Genomic DNA, 21,770 nt, shown 5'->3' with positions numbered 1-21,770 from the left:
CATCCTGTCCTCCCATGAACAGGGTCCCCACAGGACCACCATAGAGCATGTATGATTCAGCTGGTGGTAATACAAGTGGATCAGATAAAGCAGTGCTGCTAGAGATTTTAAAGCCTACATACACTTTATTGACCTTGGACAAGTCTTTACTATATTATGATTAATGGTGTGCTTTAAAAATGATGTGAAATTATTCCCCAGTTGTGTTATTCACACCTTTTCCAGAGAGGGATAAACTTCATAGAAAAAAAAGAACTCCCTGACATCTCTACAGTTAAAAGCTTTTTCAATTCACAGTTCACACTTAAAGTGACAGTCTCTGTGTGAAGACTTCAAAATAGATGGTATGGCTAGTTATAAAACCAGACTGCAGTGCTTTCTCTTGGTACAGCTTCTTGTCAATACTATTCTTTCTAAAGTGCTCAAAAATTCTCTTCACATACTCTCTTGACATGTAACCCATTTTGTAAAAGGGAAAAGGTATAAATAACAGTTGCATATAACATTTCCTTTAACAAGACACCCCCAATATGGCTATGGTATATTTACCTCTTGGCCTTGGTCGAGAACACAGAGTTTGGAGCATTGCTTCTTTGCATCCATAAGAACATTGAACATGGTGCAGACAGACAGGGGCACCCTGAACTCCGTGGACTTACTTGACTTTTGCATCTTGGAGTCAAAAGCTGTTTTGGTCCTGTGATTAAAAGACATACAGATTTAACAAAAACACCCAAGGACTGTATGACATTATGCTAAGTTAGGTGTGTGCAAACAACAAAAAATGTGTCAATGACGTGAACATCAGAATAAAAGCTGCAAATCAACCTCATTTCCAGAAAAATTTGGATTTACTATAAAGCTAAAAAAAATAAAACAAGAATTTGTTCATTGACTTTTTAATCAATTGGATATTTTTTAGCATACAGAAGTACACAGAAAAGGCTTTAGATGTTCAGACCAACTGAGAATATGATACTTGCAACACAAAAATGTTCCCAAAACCATTGGATATTTTGACTCATTTGACCACAGCATATTTCTGCAGCCTCAGACGAACTTGTGTCAAGCAAACATGGCATTTCTGCACAAAATTCATGTATGATTTCTCTAATTTGTGCATCTCCAAGCTTATATCTCATAAGCACTGACCTTTTGACACAGGCCTCCATCATGTCACTGGCCATGAGCTTGAGTCTCTGCTCCAGATGTTGGGCAAATTCTGGGTCTGGCCACTGCAGGTCCATCACAAATATTTGGAGGGCATCCAGCTTCCAAAACAGGTCTTCTGACGTTGCTGAACCATTACTAAAGGGGCAGAGTAATACAATGGCATCAGCTTTTCCTGAGGTCCAGTTTGAAGTGTTTTTGTATCCCCAGAATCAAGTATGCTGTTTTTAAGAAATGTTGCTCACTTTCATTGCTACAGAACCAGGTTTTGAAGCAGTGACCACTAGATGCAAAACAACACAACTGAGTACTCTATCCAACTGCTTTGCCTCTGGTTTACTTGCAAATTATATTTTAGATGGTTTGAAATGTGCAAATTAGTTTTATGCAGAAAAATGGTCTTAGTCTATATCTTATCCAAGCTAGTTTTGCAGTAGATACCCTTGGAGAGAATAAGGTAACTTAGCAACTAATTCAAAAGGAGGCTACAATTAAATCAGATAGAAGGGCACAATATTTTATTCTTTACATGCTGCATGTAGGTACTATCATTTAAATCATATTCAGATAGAACTGCAGTGCAATGAACTATGCAATGATTCATTTGTAAGGGCATACGCTTAAGTAGGGCTGAGCGTAGGGGCTTATAACAATGCAATGCTTAAGTACAGGTGTCTTTACACCTTTAATCTATATCATTACTGCTCTTTATTATTATTATTACTACAGCGTATTCAATTGTAATAAAACAAATGTGTTGGAAAATGAGGAAAAGCATTCAAAGCACACAAGCTTTGAAAAATGCTACAGGCTTTCCAGAGGCTCAAGAGAGCCTTAGCAATGAAGACAGATGGACTGACACCGCCGTGTCAACCACAGTTAACACGGCAACACACCGAGAGGCTGACACAAGCAGCATTCAAGTGTACAGCGCAAACCGCTCGGCAGTAAGGAAGAAAAAAAGGGCACTCACTCCTCTCGCTGTTAAAAGACTGTTACCTTCACAAGTGGCAGTCCTGGAAAATAGTTTGGCAAAGTCCACAGTGCAATTAAAAAGGATGAGCATGAGTTCCCACTCGATTAATTAGCGGCAGTACAGTCCGTGAGGGCCCTCTTGGGGGTCTTTGCCGCCCCCTCAAGCCTGCGTGAGCGGGGGAAGAGGCAGAATGAACAAATGGACTTGCTTCTCGCCAGGCAAAGGACTCCCTTGGGGGAACACGGCATTCTGACTGCCTCTAACAACCAGCTAACCACAGAGTCCCCCTGGACACACACCCACAGGACTACTCCCACTACAGACACAGTTTCAGGCCTGAAACCTGGTGTGCATTTACAGTCCAGGCTGTTTACAATGAACAAGATCATATACGTATTTGACGTTTTTGAATGTTCTCTCATAACCGAGCCATCAACGCCTCAAGTGGCTGCCACTTAAGGTGGCTCTAGAAATGGTGGTCAATTCTTTTTTGTTTACAAGTGTTCTATGTACAGTTACCATACTAGTGCACCATCAAATTTCCAAACTCTCTCTCTTACCTAATTTTGTTTGCTCAACTGTAATGTGTTGATGTAATATATTATTTTAATATTCGTGTGTTTCAACTGACAGGACACATTTGGGTACTGTCAGTATAAAGCTTCATTTTTCAGTGTTTTTCTATTAAATTAGATTTGACAATTATTCATATTCTGTAGAGACAATTGATTTATTGAACATTGGTCCACGCTGATAAAGGTGGTAAAGCAATATTTCAGTAACTTTTCAAGTTACAATATTTCATTCTTTAACATTGGCTTAAGCAGTAGGGATGGGTGTGTGTATTATATATATGTGACACTTGTTTATGGATTTTAATTTATTGGATTGGATTATAATTATTTTGACATATTATCACTACTTACATATTTGATATTTTCAACAATGTCATAACATATGGCTGTAAGCAATTAAGAAGGACTGAAAAGAAAAACAGAATAAATAATCAGATATTAAATATGTTTGGAAAGTTTGGACAAAAGCATAGTTAATGTCTGTGATGTAGGTGCATTAGTGAAACAAAGAAAAACAGCAGAGCAACTGTTCATCAGGTGACTTAAGGGGACATAACCAGGATGACCCTCCAATACAAACTTGTTTCCTCGTAAGGTTATATTCTCATGGTCTGAGGAGATCTTTCTTACTACTGTGGCCTCTCCAGTGCTTACTTGGGGTAAGAGCCCTGGAGTTCTGTTAAGGTCCTTTATGAATTTAGTAATTGTAGAAAGTACTGTATAAATAAAATTTTATTCATTTAAATTTAACTATGTCAGGAGGAACTGTTTGTCCCCAGCTACAAACCGAGATACTACTGTAGTAGTAATAGTATTGCACAACCAGCTCATTATAAAATCAAATAGGTCAGTGATGTAAAAACCTTTAACACTGGTCTACAGATATGCAACAGAGTGCCTGTAAAACATACACCAGAAGAATGGTACTGGTCTAATTTTTTGACCATAAACCAATGGCTCTTTTACAGTGTTTAAGTTGCTGTTAACACAGTTTAGTTCAATTTTTCCTTCTAAACAAAAGGGTTACTTTACTATACACAGTGTACTGTGTATAGAGCTGAAATGACTAAATCCACAACGTGACTAAAAAATATGCTATGCTAGACTACATTATAGACTATACACTGTACATTATATCATGACTGACCCTTAATCTGTGATGAAAAAGGATTTTTATTTTATAAGGAGACTTGTCCCTTCAAAATGACAATGCCCTCATCCACAGGGAACTGAATGATTTACTGAGTTTAACATTATGTAGGCAAGTCATATATAATGGGCTTCAGAGTCAAAATATCTCAAACAAACTGAACACCAATGAATGACTTAAGAAGGACACTAGAGTCTTTTAAACAATCATCTACCTAAATCGCAGCCAAATGCAAACCTTCATTTAGGTGGTTTTAACTACCAACACTACCTCATCAAATGACCTAACACTAAATCTACCACTAGAGCCAATTAGAGCAAAGTAAAATGCTGAGAAGCATTACTTGTGTTGTTTCACTGTAATATCCAGGTACTGTTTGTTGTCCCCAGACACTGAGATTTATAGCTGCCTAAAATAACTTTAAAATCAAATGGTCCACCAGACATAAAAATTAACTGTAAATTACAAAAATGTATCCTTCTGTTTCATTTTCTTTCCACAACCGTGTCTTGAAAAGACACAGAGAAAGTGAGAATTGCTGCTTTAATGACTCAGAATCAAATCCAGCAATAGAGCACAGAAAAAGCAAAATTCTTCATAGCTCACATAATGCTCAAAAGAATATAAAAGCTTAGGTTTCTGGTACTCACAAAATATCTGGCAAATTAATTCCTTGCAAGCTGGAAATTCAAAAGCAAAACTATATTAAACTTTTGAATCTGAATAGAAAATGTCAATCACTGGCACTGTATGACACTATCATTCTATGCACAAAAAGAATTAAAATCAATGGTGAATCAAGAGATTTTTATTTTATTTTTAACTGAATCATGACATGATAAAGCAGAGGAATGTGCTGCACGTGAATGTTGACCTGAAACCAAGCAGTAAGGTTCATTTTCACACAAAATTTTAAAATGGTTTAACAGGCATAGCACATGCATACCAGAGCAATACACACCTAAAAGTACCACAGATACACACTGCATCATGCCATTTTACATGCTTTCTCAGAATCGTGCAAACCACACGGTCTAATTCTTGTTACTCAAAAGTAACAAGTATTACAAGCATGTTTCGCTCATATTTACCCTCAAAATGCTTAATTTAGCTATAAATGACAAAAATACAAGCCAAAACAAGTCTGATATTATTTCAGATGTGAATGAACAAGGACAATTATACCCAACATTTGGGTTCATAGAAGAATTCGTCAAGGGTTTTCAGTTTTTAAAAGTACTAATTTCCTACAGTCAACTTGGCTTTGGTTGTTTCTATAGGTTTGGAGCTCAATCCAAGTCCAAAGCTTTCTTTATAGCTATAATAAGCAAATGGCATAGCCATTAAGCATGGATGCTGCCCAGCTGGACCATACACACGTGTTATCACATAGTGGTCCCATCCAGGAGGGAGTGGAGAAGCTGGGCATCTGAGGAAGATTGAGGGGCAGGTTGGGAACTTTAGGCAAAGGCACGCTTGGCAGATTGTTGGTAATAGTCCTGCCAGAGATTAGGGGGGAAAAAAAGGGAAAAAAAAGCGACAGAAAAAGACAGACAAGTGAAGAGAAAAAGAAGAAATGGCTGAAACAAAGAAGGAAACATTGCAGAGATTTAATGATTGCCTTGATGAAGAACACTAAACAGAAACATAAGTTGTTTAGGAAGCTCTAGCCTTAATCAAGTAATAAAGGGCAGGAAAACAGAAAGCTGTGGAGCAATATCCTTCTGTCGAATCATTGGATCGCTTATAATAAGCAAAAGAAAAATGAAGTCAAAAAGGGTTTACACAAGTCTACTGTCACAAAAGGCAAAGAAATCTGATGAAAGCTAGAGCATGGACTCTGCCTCTTTGTTCTACATGAGAAAGCACACCCAAAATCTAATGGTATTGAAGGCCTTACTTGACTGACTGCCATGTCTCCTGCTCAAAGCCGCGATGGACAGACTGAGCAATGGATGACTCCATCAGGTCAATGTAGCGCACCACCAGAGGCATGTAGAACTCCTGCAGGTGCTTATGGAATGTTCCATTACACAACTGAGCTAGAGGAGGGAAGCACATTTGTATGTTTACAAAATTTATATCCCATGATAAACACAATTTTGCATGTGTACTGAAATAAACCCTATGGGAGACTACATTAATTTAGGAAGAGCAGAAATTATCTTGATCCGGACTTCTAAATCAAATTCTGTAGCCAATATAAACTGGAAAAAAATCAAGTCAGTATAAACAGCATGTACAGTAGTAATGCGTGGGACAGAAGAAGCAGATGAGTAAAGGTAACACTTTCCCAGAAATCCCCATGGAATTTTATGCTAATGAAAGTGAGAAGGAAACAGGGAGTTGGGAGTGGTTGTAAGGGAAAAGAGAGAGAGAGAGAGAGAGAGAGAGAGAGAGAGAGAGAGAGAGTCTCATTGGGCATCATTAGTTATAATTCCCTCTCACTCTGTTTCTTCATCATTAACACTAGCCTTTTTACTCTCGTGGGTGTGTGAGCACGTTTCACAACCATTTAACATCTTGAGATGATGATGAAACTCATGTGAGCATTTATTGACAGCAGGAAGATTCAGCCTTTGAGCCCAAGTGTTTGATGTTTTATAAGTTTAATCATCAGGGATCAGCATTTATACCTAAAATAAATATACCTGTCAAAGTATTGTCATTTGAAATGTATGAAGAAAGCAGCTTTTTTTTTAAAACACATAACATTAAGTATCGTTAATACAACTGTAAAAATATTGTTGCCGCAGTTTCATGTGTATTTAACCTCCTGTAGTGCATTACACAATAAAAAAAAAAAAAATCGCTCCCACAATCAACAAAGAACCATACATTAAGTGTGTATTTGGAGTCCTCAGCCAGTCATTTACAGTTTAATGTACATTTCCTTTTAGACTTGACTGATTCAGTCTGGAAAAAAAAAATCACAGAACTAAATCCAATGAAAGCTCTTCAAACTGAAGCAAATACATACATCTCATTTACACTAAAAAACAAAAACAAAAAACAAAACAAGACAAAAAAAAACAATTATTCCTTATTTTCTACACTTCCCACAAGGTTTTCTCATTATATTTCAGCTTGAATAAAGAATTATTTTGACAGATAAAATGATTGAGTGCAGAACAGTGGAAAGCAATTAGAAGAGAAAACAATGTGCATCTACTTCAGCCTCAAACAAGTGTGCACCAAAAGAGTTTTAAGGAGTGGCACTTGAGTGAGTGGCTCAAAAGTTTAGCTGACTTTTTGTTTAAGAGTAAAGCTTCAAGTCAAATGCACAGATGTCAGCTGCATAGCTGGAACACAGGGAATGGGAGGGGGTATAGCTTTAGTAGATAATGGATAGACTACTGTAGAAAAACAAGGATTTGTACTTGGACTAATTCCAACATATTTAGCCAATGCCATTGCCAAAATGTTTTAATTGATTCTTTGACTGCTATTCATCAGAACATTTAGAATTGATCCTGAATAGCCAGCACAGTTGTAATATTTTGTAACAAATATTTGTTAATAATGTAAATAGTAAAAGCTTTGGGGGGAATGATTAACACTGTAAATAAAGGAAAGGGCAGTGGATCCTCTATACAACCCGTGATAATAGGGCTGGGATTCACAGGCCACTATTGATAATAGGGCTGGGATTCACTATTGCCCACTATAACGATGGTATCACAATACTGCAATTCCACTATACTAATTATATTTCAATGCAATATTCTTTCTCTCTCTCTCTCTCTCTTATGTTTAATGGAATCTGACAACCAGCACGAGACAATGTACAACAAAATGCATGTCTTTAACATGCACACCCTGACTGCAACTACTCCATGTCTAACTGGGACATCATGCCAATACAAAATGGCCATAAATTGCCAGAAAGCAGAACAATTCTGTGGTGGCTATGCATGTTTGTTGTATTGCCTATGAATCCTATATTTTTTCCATTTTGTCTGTGCTTTCATTGTTGTAAAAGCCAATGTGGGCACAGTCGTTTGACTTGAAAGAAGGCATTGGCTGTCTAAGTGCAAATTGTCTTTAAAGATAATTTATCAGATATTTACCCTATAGATTTGATTAGAGCCACCACATGGAGTCATGAAATAATGTCTCTGCTCAGTCGAAATGGAGGGGGAGACTGTTTAGAGAACTTGCATGTTTCAATAAAAATATAATTTTATTGAACCACACCAGTTTATCACATAAAAACAAAACAATATATCACCATACCGATATTCTGGCCCATCCCTACCCACCTTCTTTTCTAAACAAGTGTTTTCAGTTACACTAACAATGTTCATTTCTGTGCTTAACTGAGAGAGAGAGTGAGAGCAATTTAACATTGATTTTAGCAATTCATTCATTATCTGTAATCGCTTATCCAATTCAGGGTCGCGATGGGTCCAGAGCCTACCTGGAATCATTGGGAGCAAGGCGGGGAATACACCCTGGAGGGGGCGCCAGTCCTTCACAGGGCAACACAGACACACACACATTCACACCTACGGACACTTTTGAGTCACCAATCCACCTACCAACGTGTGTTTTTGGACTGTGGGAGGAAACCGGAGCACCTGGAGGAAACCCACGCGGACACGGGGAGAACACACCAACTCCTCAGACAGTCACCCAGAGTGGGAATCAAACCCACAACCTCCAGGTCCCTGGAGCTGTGTGACTGCAACACTACCTGCTGCGCCACTGTGCCGCCCTGATTTTAGCAATGCTGAGAGTCTAAATAGATGACAACTGTTATTTACCCAAGTTGATGGGTCAGAGATATGGACTGGTAGATGCAGGAACTTGCAAGAATACATGTGACAAGACTGTAAAAGCAGAACCAATTAATATTGAAAATGGGGACAGTGAGACTGTGCTGTGAGAAGTTCACTTACGGTCAGTTCGCAGGTAGTTGTTCAGCAGCTGAAAAAGAGGGAAGCTGTCCCAGGAGTCCTGCAGCTGCACAGCCAGGGCAGCGTCCATATCTACTGTGTAAAGGGACAGGAAAATTTCAGCATGCTCTGCCATCACATCTGACCACCAGGAGAATGCCTAAGACAGACAGACAGACAGACACACACACAGATTGGGCAGCCCATCAGATATCCACATTTAAAAAAAAAAAAAAAAAAAAAAAAAAAAAAAAATAAAATACTCAGTACATACAGTTGCCATCAAAATTATTCAATGTCCATTGCAAATTAAATGTATTAGCAACATTTATAAACTTTCAGCTGTTTGTAGTAAACCAGTGAAAGAAAAACAATTTAAATACCTCAGTGCAACACACATAACAGCTGTTTTCTCCCAATTCAACACAAAATACCACATTTATGGACTACTGCGGTCTCAGAATTATTCAACCCCTTCATGACAATTGTCTATGGTACTTTGCAGCGCACCAGGTGAACAATTTTCTTGAAGCTCTGACCACATTCTTCAAATCTCATTAAAGATTTTAGGCAGGGTGTACTTTTCAGTATCTGCTTCATTCTCTCATCTACACATACTGCTGATCCTTAGGCTGAAAAGTTCCAGTTTCGAACACGTCAGAGGTTCTGGGTTTGAATAATTCAAAGGCAGAAATGCTCATTAAAAGTGGCATTTTGTGTTGAATTTGGAAACATCACTTGTTATATCAGTTGTTTTGAGCTATTTAAACTGGTTTATTGTAAACACCTGAATTTTCTAAAAAACAATGTGCAATGGGGTTGAATAATTTTAATTACAACCATAGGGTCCAGAGAGAAACACACAAGAAACACTAACATATAAAATGAACAAAAGGGAAAGTCACATGCCAGAGCAGACAAACTTGTTCAAGGTTTCAGTGAATTATCAGAAAAACACACAAAACAATGAGAGGGATGTTACAAACCACAAGTTCACTGGATGACAAGTAGTACAAAAAGAGACCTTGAGAGCAGAGAATACAAAGCACTCAAACACAGAGTCCCTCCACTACACACACACACACACTGAAGTCATATCATCACTATAAAAAATAATAAATTCTTCCACTGGATCGTTCTTTGTCCAGGAAGCTTCAAAATGGTCCACAGAATCCATTAAATGTATAGAAAGATTTCTGCATAAATATGACCTAAATACAATCCATTGAGGAAAAAGATCCCACATTACTTAACAATATTACATATCCAACCAAGGACAATGATCCAATATTACATAAGTTCAGTTGAGGTCCTTCTGCAACAGCGCCATTGGATTGAGGTCAGGATTTAATTAGGCCAGTAAATTGAACTTAATCTTTTCTAAGCTTTTTTGGTTTTTAAAAAAAAAGACTTGTGCGGTTAGCGTTGTTATCTTGCTGGAACGCAGTAACCAGTGTTTTCTAGATATATCACTAGATATATGAAATTTTTTTACTTTTTCTAGATATGTAGATATTTTCCTCACATCCGTCCTCAAAACATTCTTCCACATATATTCTGTTTTGTCCTTGTGATCTTTAGCAAACTACACGACGCAGCTGCAACTAATCCCAGTGATTTAAAAACTGTCATTTCACCTGCTAATTCTAAATGTTCTCATACTTTTGCAACTCACAGACATGCCATTCTAAAGGGTTCATAAATATTTAAGCACCAAAATAGATATTTTTATTTGCAATAGGTTTATGTCCATCATTCTACAGTTGCACTCCAGTTAATCAGTGGCTTATTTCAAAATATAAGAAATATATCAGTGCATGGTTTTGGACTTCTGCACTATGCTCCGTTGTTACACATGTCTTTGTGTTTGTTCAAAAAACTATTCTCAAGCTTTACTGCACAACAGAGACAAGTACCACCCTACAAAGCTACTGACTGACTCTGAAACCATCAGCCACAGAAAGTTTACCCTCTCTGGTGAAAATACAGTGAGTTTTTAAAACTGAACCATAGATGTAGTCGATATGCAAGGAACATTGCAGTGTTCATCAGTCTACATGTACATTATTTATAATCAAATTTATTCTCAAACAGATCAAATGAGTAGCCGTAACATAGGTCCATCTAACATAGTCACATCTAAGAATCAGATCCAAGGGAATGAGTGGTAAATGTTAATTAATCTTTTTATCCTTCAATACATTTTTTATATGTTTCAGAGTGTACAACAAACTTGCTGACCTTTTGTATTGCATGCCACAGATGGCCAAAAATATGGCACTTCACAACACCTTTTTTTTATATTTTGCATGAATTTTAAAACTGTAAACAGCACAAAACACAAAATCTCATCAAGAACGGCCCCCTGAGGTGCAGCAGTTGGCTAAGAATGTTGTATCCTAACACTGAGACCCAAGTTTGTCAGTGATGCCACAGCCACCCATGCCTGTGAGTCCAAGAGAGCGCACTGGGTGGGAAGGATTATTTAGTTCCTCTCTCACTGTTGATTCAGAGCAATGGTGGCCAACTGTAGGCACATCTTGGGCAGTGTTCTCCTTCAAACACGTGCAGATTTTTACTGCTCTGCATGAGCTTCAAAAGGTCCACTGACATGCATGTGTTGAAGAAAACTGGCCTCAGCCTTGCAGCTGGGCACTGTATGATAGAAAATGTGGGAATTGTGAAGGTTTCAGTCCATGGGGGGAATAGCGGTGAAAACTAAAAATAAAGTACCAACAAAATACATAGTAAAATCTAGAAAATTGTTTTTTATTTTACCAGTGTAATGATCACAAAACCCAAGAAATGAACAAGCAGGTAAAAAAAAGATCCTACATAACCACAGTGAAAATGAAATGAGAGTTTTCTTATAGAAAAAGACACTTCCTTCTGTCACACTGGTTGAAAGCCAGAATGGCAAAGCATAAATTCTATGGCTTTCAAATTTCTTCTTGTCACTTTCTGTCTCAGTGTGATCTTTAAGCATACTTCAGGAAAATAAGTGAAAAATTCAAATAAAAACAGATTGTACTATTAGCTAATTAGGTAATTACATCATGTTCCTTATTTTAAAGCTCTGTTATATCCAGAAAACCAGGAGATGGGAGACATGCTGGATATCAGTGCAAAACTCTCTCATTAGAATGAACAAAGTGCACCTGTCCAATTTCACACAGCCGAACATTTAAGTTTCCATGAATGCATTCACCCACACACGTACGTTAATTCAACTCAGACACTGTTTAATAAAAATGCGGAAGTTGATGAACAGTTGCCAAAAATTGTGTTTACTGATTAATTAGCTTGATTTCATATATTTTAACTGCCCATAAATCTCAGTTTTAGGTTCTACATATGATCAGATTTTTTTTTGTGGTGCAGAGACAAGTTTTCGCATAAAACTTTGATGAATACCTTTTATTGTGAGAAATGCATTTCTTTCAGGCTCGCATCCTAGCACATAAAGCTTACAGAAAAAAATATTCAGACTAATCAAAGAAACGATTAAAAATACAGTCCAGTCATTAGTTATTTAAAAGTAATTAATTTTTCAGTGTAAAAAAAACAGGAAACATCTATTCATCTTAAAATTACACAGGGGACAAATCAAGATATATATAAAGTATATCCATATTTAGTCTACGTTTGTGCAGTCTTCAGATCATATAACCAGAGTTACAGCTCTGCTCCCCAAAAAATAGCATGTTGTTGAAGGTGCCACTGACATTACAATAATAATAATAAAATAATAATATTATTATTTCTTATACAGCTGAGCAAACAAACATTGTGGTTACAATATGTTTTCCTTTAGAAATTTGCTTGGTAATGTTTTACATTGCTGAGAGCTTAATGGAGCTGTTGAAAATGCATTTTTCACAATGCTGAAACTTGCACATTATGACCTGAAACCGTTTTTGTCTCATATTTGTTCTTGTTTTATTAAACACTACATTTATGATCTATGTGTTATTTACTTCCAAACATTAACACATAAGATGAAGCTCAGCATCTGTGCAGATATGAAAACTATCAACATTATACAAGTATATCCACAAAACTGTTAGAGAAGTGACAAAATGAATCTAATTTTCAAATGATTTTCAACCCAACACAGATTACAGATAGAACAAAATATAGATAAAAGTCAAAGCTAGGCTATGTATGCTGAAGTGATAATCAGCTGTAAATGAAGGTGAGCAGCTATTTTTGATCATGCGGATACAGAGTGCAGTACAAAAGACCATCATGTTGGAAGAGCTGGTGAGATAAAACTTACACACAGAATTGTGAAAGGCCAAGCCACTGTATAAGCAAGATAAATATGACTCATATTTAACTGTCCTCAAGCCCCTCAAACATGTCTTCCCCAAAATGAATCAATAAATAATTATTCTTGAAATGTCTTTCAGTAATCCAATAATATCCCAGTGAACTTCAGAACTCAGAGCATGGCCTCTCAGACATTATAACAAACAGCAAAAGAAACTACTCCTCTCTAGAACAAGTGAAGATTAAATATAAATGGCAGCTGAACAAATGCAACCTTTTTGACTGTGAAGGATCAGACTGTCACTTCTGCACTGGGAGCGAAAAGGAGTGAAGGCTTGCTGTTCTCTTCTGCTGTCTCTCCATTGGCAAGGCCTTTATTGTTATCCACTATGTCATACACTGAACCCTGTCTGAAAAGATTCAGGTCCTTCAATCAATTTTTCCTTCATATTCTTACACACCTAGGGTGGCTGTTGCCCAATTAACTGAGAGTGTAAAGGAAAGCCTGTTTGTCTCAGAATCTTTCTCTCCCCCCAACATAAAAGAGGAAAGAAATATCTGTCCATAGCTGCCAGCATCAGACAAAAAGGGAAAAGTGCAATCAGTCAAATGAAAAATGTGTGTGGAAGTGTAGAATGCTGAAAGATCTATTGAAAGAATCAATTGTGAGCAGATATCCTTGTGCATGTCTGTGTGTGCATGTAGGGGTGTAGGAGGGTATGCGGGAGCACATGCAGCTCTCATCTGACTTGCTGTCATATTGGAGTTGGCCTTGAGGATGCTCATCTTTGAGCCTTTCAGAAGCAGCTTTTCAACGCAGCACAGGGCCAACTAACACCATTAACATCTCCTTCAATCTCCCTGTCTCAAACACCACCAGCGTATGCATACAGCTCGTATAAGCATTGACACGAGTGTCTGAGAAGCTTCATCGCGTCGTCAAACTGACTGCAGATTACAAGCTATTTTTCTACATTGACAAGTGTCAAAGTGTTGTTCAATCTGGATTCTGTGATGTAATTCATGAGATATTTGAGCAGCTAATTCTTATGGAATATAAAAATAACTAGAATAAAATATCTGTCCAAATTTCCTAAATTACCATATTAAGTACATAAAGTGACATGTGCTAAGCTTATTATAAATAAAAATGTACTGTATGCATATATAATAGTATATGGATAAAATATTAGTTAAATTCCCCAAATTACAACAGATAGCTTCTGTTTTCACATTACAGTACTGTCCAATGTAGCTGCATATTAGTAGATTTTATTATTATATTTATGGACATTTTATTTGAATAGGGCTGCTATTGTGAGTTCCAGGTCGAGTAAATTAGAGAAGATAATTTCAGACATGTAAAAACCCTGGCATTAGAGATTGCTACTGGTTTAAAGTCACACTTTTCTTAAAACTAAAATAATCCAGATCAAAACCATGGTAAAACATTCTGAAGTTTGTTCTCTCTATATCATGCCTGAAGGTGCTGTACCAAATATAGTAAAAAAATATACAATGATAAATTATGAAAAAATATAAATTAACATAATATACATGAAACCTTATAAACACTACACACTAATTCAAGGAATGAAAAAAACATCTAATTCTGAAGTAAAAAAAATGTTCTCGGTATTGTATTATTGTCTGGAAAGCAGTAAAATCATTAAAATCATCTGTATGTTATTTTAAAAAAAAATTATATTTATAAAATCAAGGAATGATATGTGGCACGGCACAAAATCACATATCAAAAAACGACACAAATGTGATTTATCGAAACCCAAGTTAACAAATTTGGATCTGAATCTGCAGTATTAAAAGGATTTTAAATTTACCTTAGACTGTCTCATAGATTTTGCACTTGTGGTTTTAACTGTTGTAACAAACACAAGACACAGTATCAAGGAATAACAACTGCCCTGCAGTGACGGATCTGACTGACAATAACTGATTCTGATAGGAGGATGAAGTTTAAAAAAACTCACTTACCTCTCGTCCCTTGTGCATTTTAAAAAGAGATTGAAAGGGAGAGAGAGAACAATACTGTCACAGAGAAGTACAAATTCTCAGCTGTTCTTTTAAGTTTGTCAATAATTAAAGAATTAAAGCACTTGAATACAATTCCATAAACAAATTATTTATTGCATAAAACCAAAATGTCATTTGCAAGAGCTATATTATCTGACTATAGTCAGTGCCAGCACCTCAATGTTTCCTTAGTAACAGCACGTGGGACAGTCATCTTATTAAGTGCAAATGCTTTGGCATTATCGTCATCTTCACATGTGACAGATGTTCGTGGCTGTACGCCTAAAAATAGCTGCACACCTCACAAACAGATGTCTAATCCTGCTCTCTCATTTAGGCAAATGAGCACAGTCTCCATCACCGAAGCTTCAACACCTATGATCGATCAATTAAAAAAAAAAAAAAAAGAGAAAAGAAAAAGAGTAGCATGCAAACGCTTGCTAAAGTTGGCCTTGTGTGGATGAGCTGTGGGCGTTGTTTTCATCTGCTGCTAGTATGAGCTGGCACTAGTTGTCTAATCAAACAGTTCACTAACAGCTGTCGTGGCGACATAAAAAGGAAATGGACAGCGAGACGGTAAATGATCATAAGTCGATGATAAACAAGGATTGTCGTTCAGAGATATGTCTGTGTTCCTTTGAACATTTAACTTAAAGGGCCACGAATAGTCAAGGTCCCAGTGATTTATTCCAAAGTTCTCTAGAAATGTTGTATTACGTCCCTTTTATGTGTTCCCCCCCCCCCAATTTCTTGTGCTATCTGGGATTTGATTATGTGCTTCTGACAGGTGCACTAGGCTTCCCATCGGATGCTGCATTCTTGGACTAGTCTTGGATGTTCTATGAAACTGCTGTCCGAGAATGACCTGTGATTGGCTGATAACTACTGATCCAGCATATAGAACCTTGCAGCCAATGTAAGCTGTATAACTGCTGTTTTGGCTTGGCCTTAAGTATTTTTTAGGTCAAAAACTTAGTTCAAACATTTTTTTATATCCATAGGATCTCTGAGATGCAACAGGGTAGCACTACAGCTGTCACACAGCTCCATGATCATGGTGAGTTCAAGTCCCGCTCCGGGTGACTGTCTGTGAGGAGTTTGGTGTGTTCTCCCTGTGTCTGCGTGGGTTTCCACTGGGTGCTCTGATTTCCTGCCACAGTCCAATAAGACATGTTGGTAGGTGAATTGGGTGAATTGGTGACCAAAAATGTGAATGTGTGTTGCCCTGTGAAGGAATGATTCCCACTCCAGGGTGTGTTCTTGCCTTGCGCCCAGTGTTTCTGTGTAGGCTCTGGAACCACCATGACCCTGAACTGGATAAGTAGTTACAGATGATGAATGAGATGCAACAATTGTTTTATTTTTTTTAAATATTTTTTCCTTTTGAAAACCTTGACATTAAATACGCATTAGCCTGTTTAAATTTTGTAACTTGGGGGCTTGTCTTGTTGTTTGCTTGTTTTTTGGCTGTTTTCATTTTGGGGTGGGGTTGGGTGTGTGTGTTAGTTGTTGTGGACCTGATTGTTAGAATTTTTTTGAAGCAAAGTGCCCTACCTCAGAGTGATATTCATCATTTTGCTGAAGCACTTCCATACACAACTCGCCCAGACGCATCATGTCCTCTAACCTCTTCTGTGGAGGGGCCTGTGAGGTGTCAGCTGGGAAAGAAATAAGAAAAAAATGCATTTCAGGACAAAGTGCTTGCATATTTACTCTGATATTGGTTGTATAAAAATGAATACAGCAGTAATGGTGGGCAACCTTCAAACTGGGCATAGTCAGTTAGCTGAGTGTAGTTGATAAGTGCAGCCTTTTCCAGGCACTTCTGAACAATCTTCTTCATCTCCTCAGCAGGGACTGGTGTGGTGATGTCTTTCATAAGAACCTGTAGAAAGATGGTCTGTATCCATCAAAAACTGCCAAAAATTACAAACCTCTTTACAAAAGAGGTTCAGACGCTTTCTAACAAAGCAATAAAAACTCAAATCTGCAATTTTTTCATTCCATTGTTAAACAGACAAAAGAACAAGAAAATATTTTCAGTGTTTCATCCTAAATGTATTTTGTAATAAAAAACAAAATGAAAAAAACTAAAATAAACAAACCAAAAAAACCCCAATACTGACATCTGCAACACACTCAAAGGTTGGAAAGAGGCAACATAAAGCTGAAAAGGTTTTACAAGTAACACTGTTCTTGAAGTTTCCACAGTTAGTGGTTTAACTGGTAACAGGTGGTCATCAGGGTTGGTGGATACTCTTGTTATACTCAGTCATTCATGTTTGCAGGCAAGGACCAATTGTGGTTTTGTGCTGCAAAACTCTGCTGCTGCATCAAGATATGCAACCTGAAACTGTATTTTATTTTATTAATTTTGCACAAGCACAGGTGAGTTTTCTAGGCCTGAGATAACAGAAAGACCGCTGAAATGTGTTCTGTGTTCAGGAGTATCCTTTTTTTTAGCTTGTTTTGGAGAAAAACAAATGTCAGATTGCCAGACTGTTACCAATGTAAATAGCAAAAGACAGCATCTGTGATGTCAAAGCTGGACCAAAATTCCACTTACAAAACTGCAACAATTAGTATTTTCAATTTCTAAACAATTGGAAAGAAAGAATAAAAAAAAAATGTGCCCCAGTGGTAAAACAGCCTCTGTCTCAGTTTTTTGACTGTGTTGCAGGCACCAATATGTTTGCTATTGAAAACACCAAAAATCATTTCTTTGAGCTTTTGTCTGTTAAAAAAATATTCTACGAGATGTGTAGATTGAGAATTCAACTAATTTGTTTTTTACTTTCCAATTTCAGTTACTGGCAATTCACAGGGTTGAAGAGCCTTATTTTATGGGATAAAGAAAGACATATTAATTAAAAAACATGAATTATGCCTTTTTGTTCATGAACCCAGAAACACCATTTGTAGACCCCAGAGAAAAAACCTAGACAAAAAGGTAAACAGCCAATGTAAAATATTCAAAGTCACAACTGGGAATATTATTATTTCAAAGGATACACCACAGAAAACAGACACATACCCTTTCTAGGAGAGAAAGTGTGGCTTTCAGAGCTCCCTCTGGTCGCCCAAAAGGGAAACAGTATCTACAAACAGACAGAGGAGGGCAGAGTAACTAACACAAACACATAGAAGAGGAGATTAATAAAGCTCCAATAAAGTTTAACGTGCAGTGAATGTTTTTCCAAGCTCAATAATGTTTCAGAATTAAAAAAAAAAAAGAAGACAAGAAAAAATCTGAAAGAATGAATAGAGGAAGCACTGAAAAAAGGCCAGTGGTCTTCAGTGGCAGTATAGACCACAGGTGTTAGTGAAGAGCCCTCTGTGAAGAAAAGAGGCCTTCTCTGTCAGGCTGCTGTCCCATTTGGATGGGTGGCACATGAGGCACACTTAACAAATGACTCAAACAGCTTTAATCAGTTAGTGCTGAATCCTACTTTTAGCTCTCAACACACCCCTCAACAGTTTTCCTATATATGCTTTACATTTGCATAATCCCACACATTGTTTTGAAGTTTTTGTTTAGTACTCTATTTGTAAAAAGCTGTTGGTGACTAACTTCAAAATACATGCTTCATTTCTTCAGTTCTTCTCAGCATGTTACAGGTGGACTCAGCAGGAGATCTGCTGGGCTCATGAAGCCTGAAGTGTGACTTGTGTATTAAAATGGAGAGGGGTTCCCCCAAATCATATACTGATTATAAGCAACTGCATTTTTCTTTGCCTTTGTATTCCTCGATAAATATAAAGAGAAATCACAAATGGATGAACTCCCCTACTTACAAATGGCTATTGTTGAACCACAAAAAAACAAACAAAAAAACACTAATCTGCATAATACAATGACAAAATTTCCATTCATTACATTTCCAGTCATAATAACCAATGTATATATTTTCACTCATTTGAAAAGGAATAAAAATATTTAACAAAAACACTATTTGCAAAAAATACATTATCAATATTTTCTGCATTAAAGTTTTTTCTATATTATATTTTCCATAATATTTGGGAGACTTGTTTTCAGTCATGGTGGGTCTGGAGCCTACCCAAAATCACTGGACGCAAGGCAAGAACACACCCACAGGGCGACACACACTCACACATTCACTAACACGCTCACACCTAGGGACATTTTTGAATTAACAATCCATACACCAATATGTGTTTTTTGGATCGTGGGAGGAAACTGGAGCACCTAGAGGAAACCCACGCGGACACTGGGAGAACACAGGGTGAATAACAGAGAGGGCAAATTTAGTACATGTTAAGTATGAACATGTACTCAATTTGTGTTTGCTTTTTGAGTCATTATTCATCTATAAATGTATAATTTGCATAAAATGATCCTTAATAGTACTTACATAATTACCTGACATCCAATTAATTATAGTTACCATAAAGTTACAGCAGTTACAATACACAATATTGGCATTGTTTTAGGTGACACATGCATTCGGAAAAATTCCTTACCTAAAATGTGTAATCTGGTTCTCGAGAAGAAGCAACAATCTACTCCTTACTTCCTCATACTCATCCTTCTCCTCCTGTGTTACAGTGCCCATTCCATCTGGCCTGCAAAAAGAGGAGCAATCCATCTCTACTCATTATATTTCATGATTAATACAACACCTGGTTCTTTTTAATAAGCTTATAATTCTTCATCTTGCCATAAAACGTTCTAGGTATTCATCTTATAACCAAGCTTCAAAATTAAAATCACAGTCTGAGACTCCTGCCTGGCAGTGAATAGATATTCAGACATAAAAAGACTTGCCTAATATCATTTTTAATATGAACTTGCATAGAGATGGCACCAGGACAAAGAAAGTGAATGAATGAATGAACGGACCAGGAAGAAATTAGCATTTTTCTCAATTTTATACTTAGTGCCTACTTCCATAATTGTAATTATGCATGACCATATTTTAGACAAGAATGTGAAACAAATCGTACATTTACATGATCTATTTTAATAATTAGGATTAAATATTTCTAATAAATATTTTCCTTGTTCTAGCAAATGCACAGTAACTTTTGTTGCAGTTTTCTCTTGCGTGGTCGTGGTGTTAGTATTCCATTATTAGTTGAGCTATAAACATTTTATAGTATAATGGAAATAATTCATATGTTCAAAATAAAGACAAAATAAAGACTATAGCATCAGACACCACAGTTTGTAGCACACTTCACAATAGCCAGTAAAAAGCTATTTCTTGAAACAAATGGTAGCTACACTACACATGTTACACAGGCATATGTTCTAATATTAGGTAATTACACTGAAACCCATTACCCATAATCCAAATGTAATCACAAGATTTTTAAACTTGAGCTACAATGCTCTGTTACTTGGCTTTGTGTCTGCCTAGCCAAGCCTCTCCACTTTCGTTGTGAATGGCACAGCTTGATGCTAAAAACCAAGCTCTCTCTTTACACTGCTGTTGTAAGTGCAACTTGTAAACTGGTCTGTGCTCCAAATCCCTCTCTATTAAATGAAATCCCTCTTTTCTTTTTGACAAGAGCCAGCTAATCCGAAGACAGCACAATAAGCGGTGGATTTTGCCTATGTGTGAGAGAGAGTAGAAGAGTGAGAGAGGGAGAGAAACCTTGTCCTTGTTCTTGGTAGAAAAGAGACATTTTGGTAGAAAGGACAGAGGGTTGTTTTAAACCCCATCCCCACGTTCCCTCTCTCTTCCCTTTCTTTTCCTCAGTCGCGGCTCATTATTTCCAGCGTGGGCCTCATAGTTTAACAGCTGCTAACAAGAGGCCTGGGAATTGAACTGCGAGTACCAGTGTGAATTGCTCTGTTCTGTTGCTCTGTTTGGCCTTGTGTGAGTTCAGCTTAGTCAACAGATGAAGCTGCGCTCCTGGTCAGCAACCCAACTATAATTAAGTATTCACTGTAAATGCTGATATTCCTGCAATAAGACTTAAAAAATATTTTAAAAAAAAACCACGTATAGAACACAGTGCCATAAGAACTCCTCAAATTTGTAGCTTATTTTTTTATTATACTTTCTATATTGTTAGTAAAATATTAATTGAAATTCCATTCAAAATGCCACCCTTTTCAGCAGACACTCTGAGAACACCAGAAACATTTCTATACCTCCGTTTTAGAAGATATCTGCATTTTCTGCTTCTCCTAACCCAAGTAATCCCGAACCCATTCAGTGATGTTGAGGTCTGGGGTTGGTCAGTGGGGGAACAGTTTATTGTTCTGAGAATAGCAGCAGCTTCTTTGCTTGATTGACATATTTTTTCTTTTCTGATTAATTATTATTTTTTGTTAGTAATTGCTTTAGACCCACTGCATTCTTTCCTGACAGTGAAAGGATCAACAGAATTATCTTTGAATGTTTTCAGATCTCAGGAAAGACTAGAGATTAGTGTGGATCTTTCAAAAAATAGTAGTCTTGGGTCTGTGGGAATATGATAAGTGTAAACTAAAAGAAACATAGTGCATTTAACATGATACTGATAGGCTTTGGCTTGTTTTCTGTGAGAAACAAACAATTACATTTATGTCTAAATCTATTTTTTTTAATCATTAACATTATTAATAGATGCCTTTAATAATAAATGTGATATAGCACAGGTAAATGACAAACATTAACCATATAAACTATCTATATTGCTTTTAACTGAGATAAAGTCAACATCTGTTAAACAATTTACCT

General features: G+C 36.9%; 1 protein-coding gene across 6 annotated transcripts in view; it reads right to left on the bottom strand.

Annotated features, from left to right (window-relative positions):
* The window catches only part of cadps2 (Ca++-dependent secretion activator 2), a 144,456-nt gene that overhangs the window by 14,187 nt on the left and 108,499 nt on the right, over positions 1–21,770 (bottom strand). For 3 of the 6 annotated variants that reach the window (XM_066667298.1, XM_066667296.1, XM_066667299.1), the window contains exons 14-22: positions 19,561–19,662; positions 18,110–18,173; positions 16,837–16,960; positions 16,630–16,733; positions 8,773–8,929; positions 5,772–5,913; positions 5,251–5,370; positions 1,153–1,308; positions 550–697 (exon numbers count right to left, since the gene is read on the bottom strand). In XM_066667298.1, coding sequence (XP_066523395.1) covers positions 550–697; positions 1,153–1,308; positions 5,251–5,370; positions 5,772–5,913; positions 8,773–8,929; positions 16,630–16,733; positions 16,837–16,960; positions 18,110–18,173; positions 19,561–19,662 — 1,117 coding nt within the window. Of the gene's footprint in view, positions 1–549; positions 698–1,152; positions 1,309–4,521; positions 4,552–5,250; positions 5,371–5,771; positions 5,914–8,772; positions 8,930–16,629; positions 16,734–16,836; positions 16,961–18,109; positions 18,174–19,560; positions 19,663–21,770 lie in introns of all 6 variants that reach the window. The other 3 variants (XM_066667301.1, XM_066667300.1, XM_066667295.1) reach the window with 2 other exon arrangements.

This window comes from Hoplias malabaricus, chromosome 4, assembly GCF_029633855.1.
Source record: "Hoplias malabaricus isolate fHopMal1 chromosome 4, fHopMal1.hap1, whole genome shotgun sequence".
In the NCBI taxonomy this organism is placed as follows: domain Eukaryota; kingdom Metazoa; phylum Chordata; class Actinopteri; order Characiformes; family Erythrinidae; genus Hoplias; species Hoplias malabaricus.
This window is presented reverse-complemented; position numbering and strand designations above follow the sequence as displayed.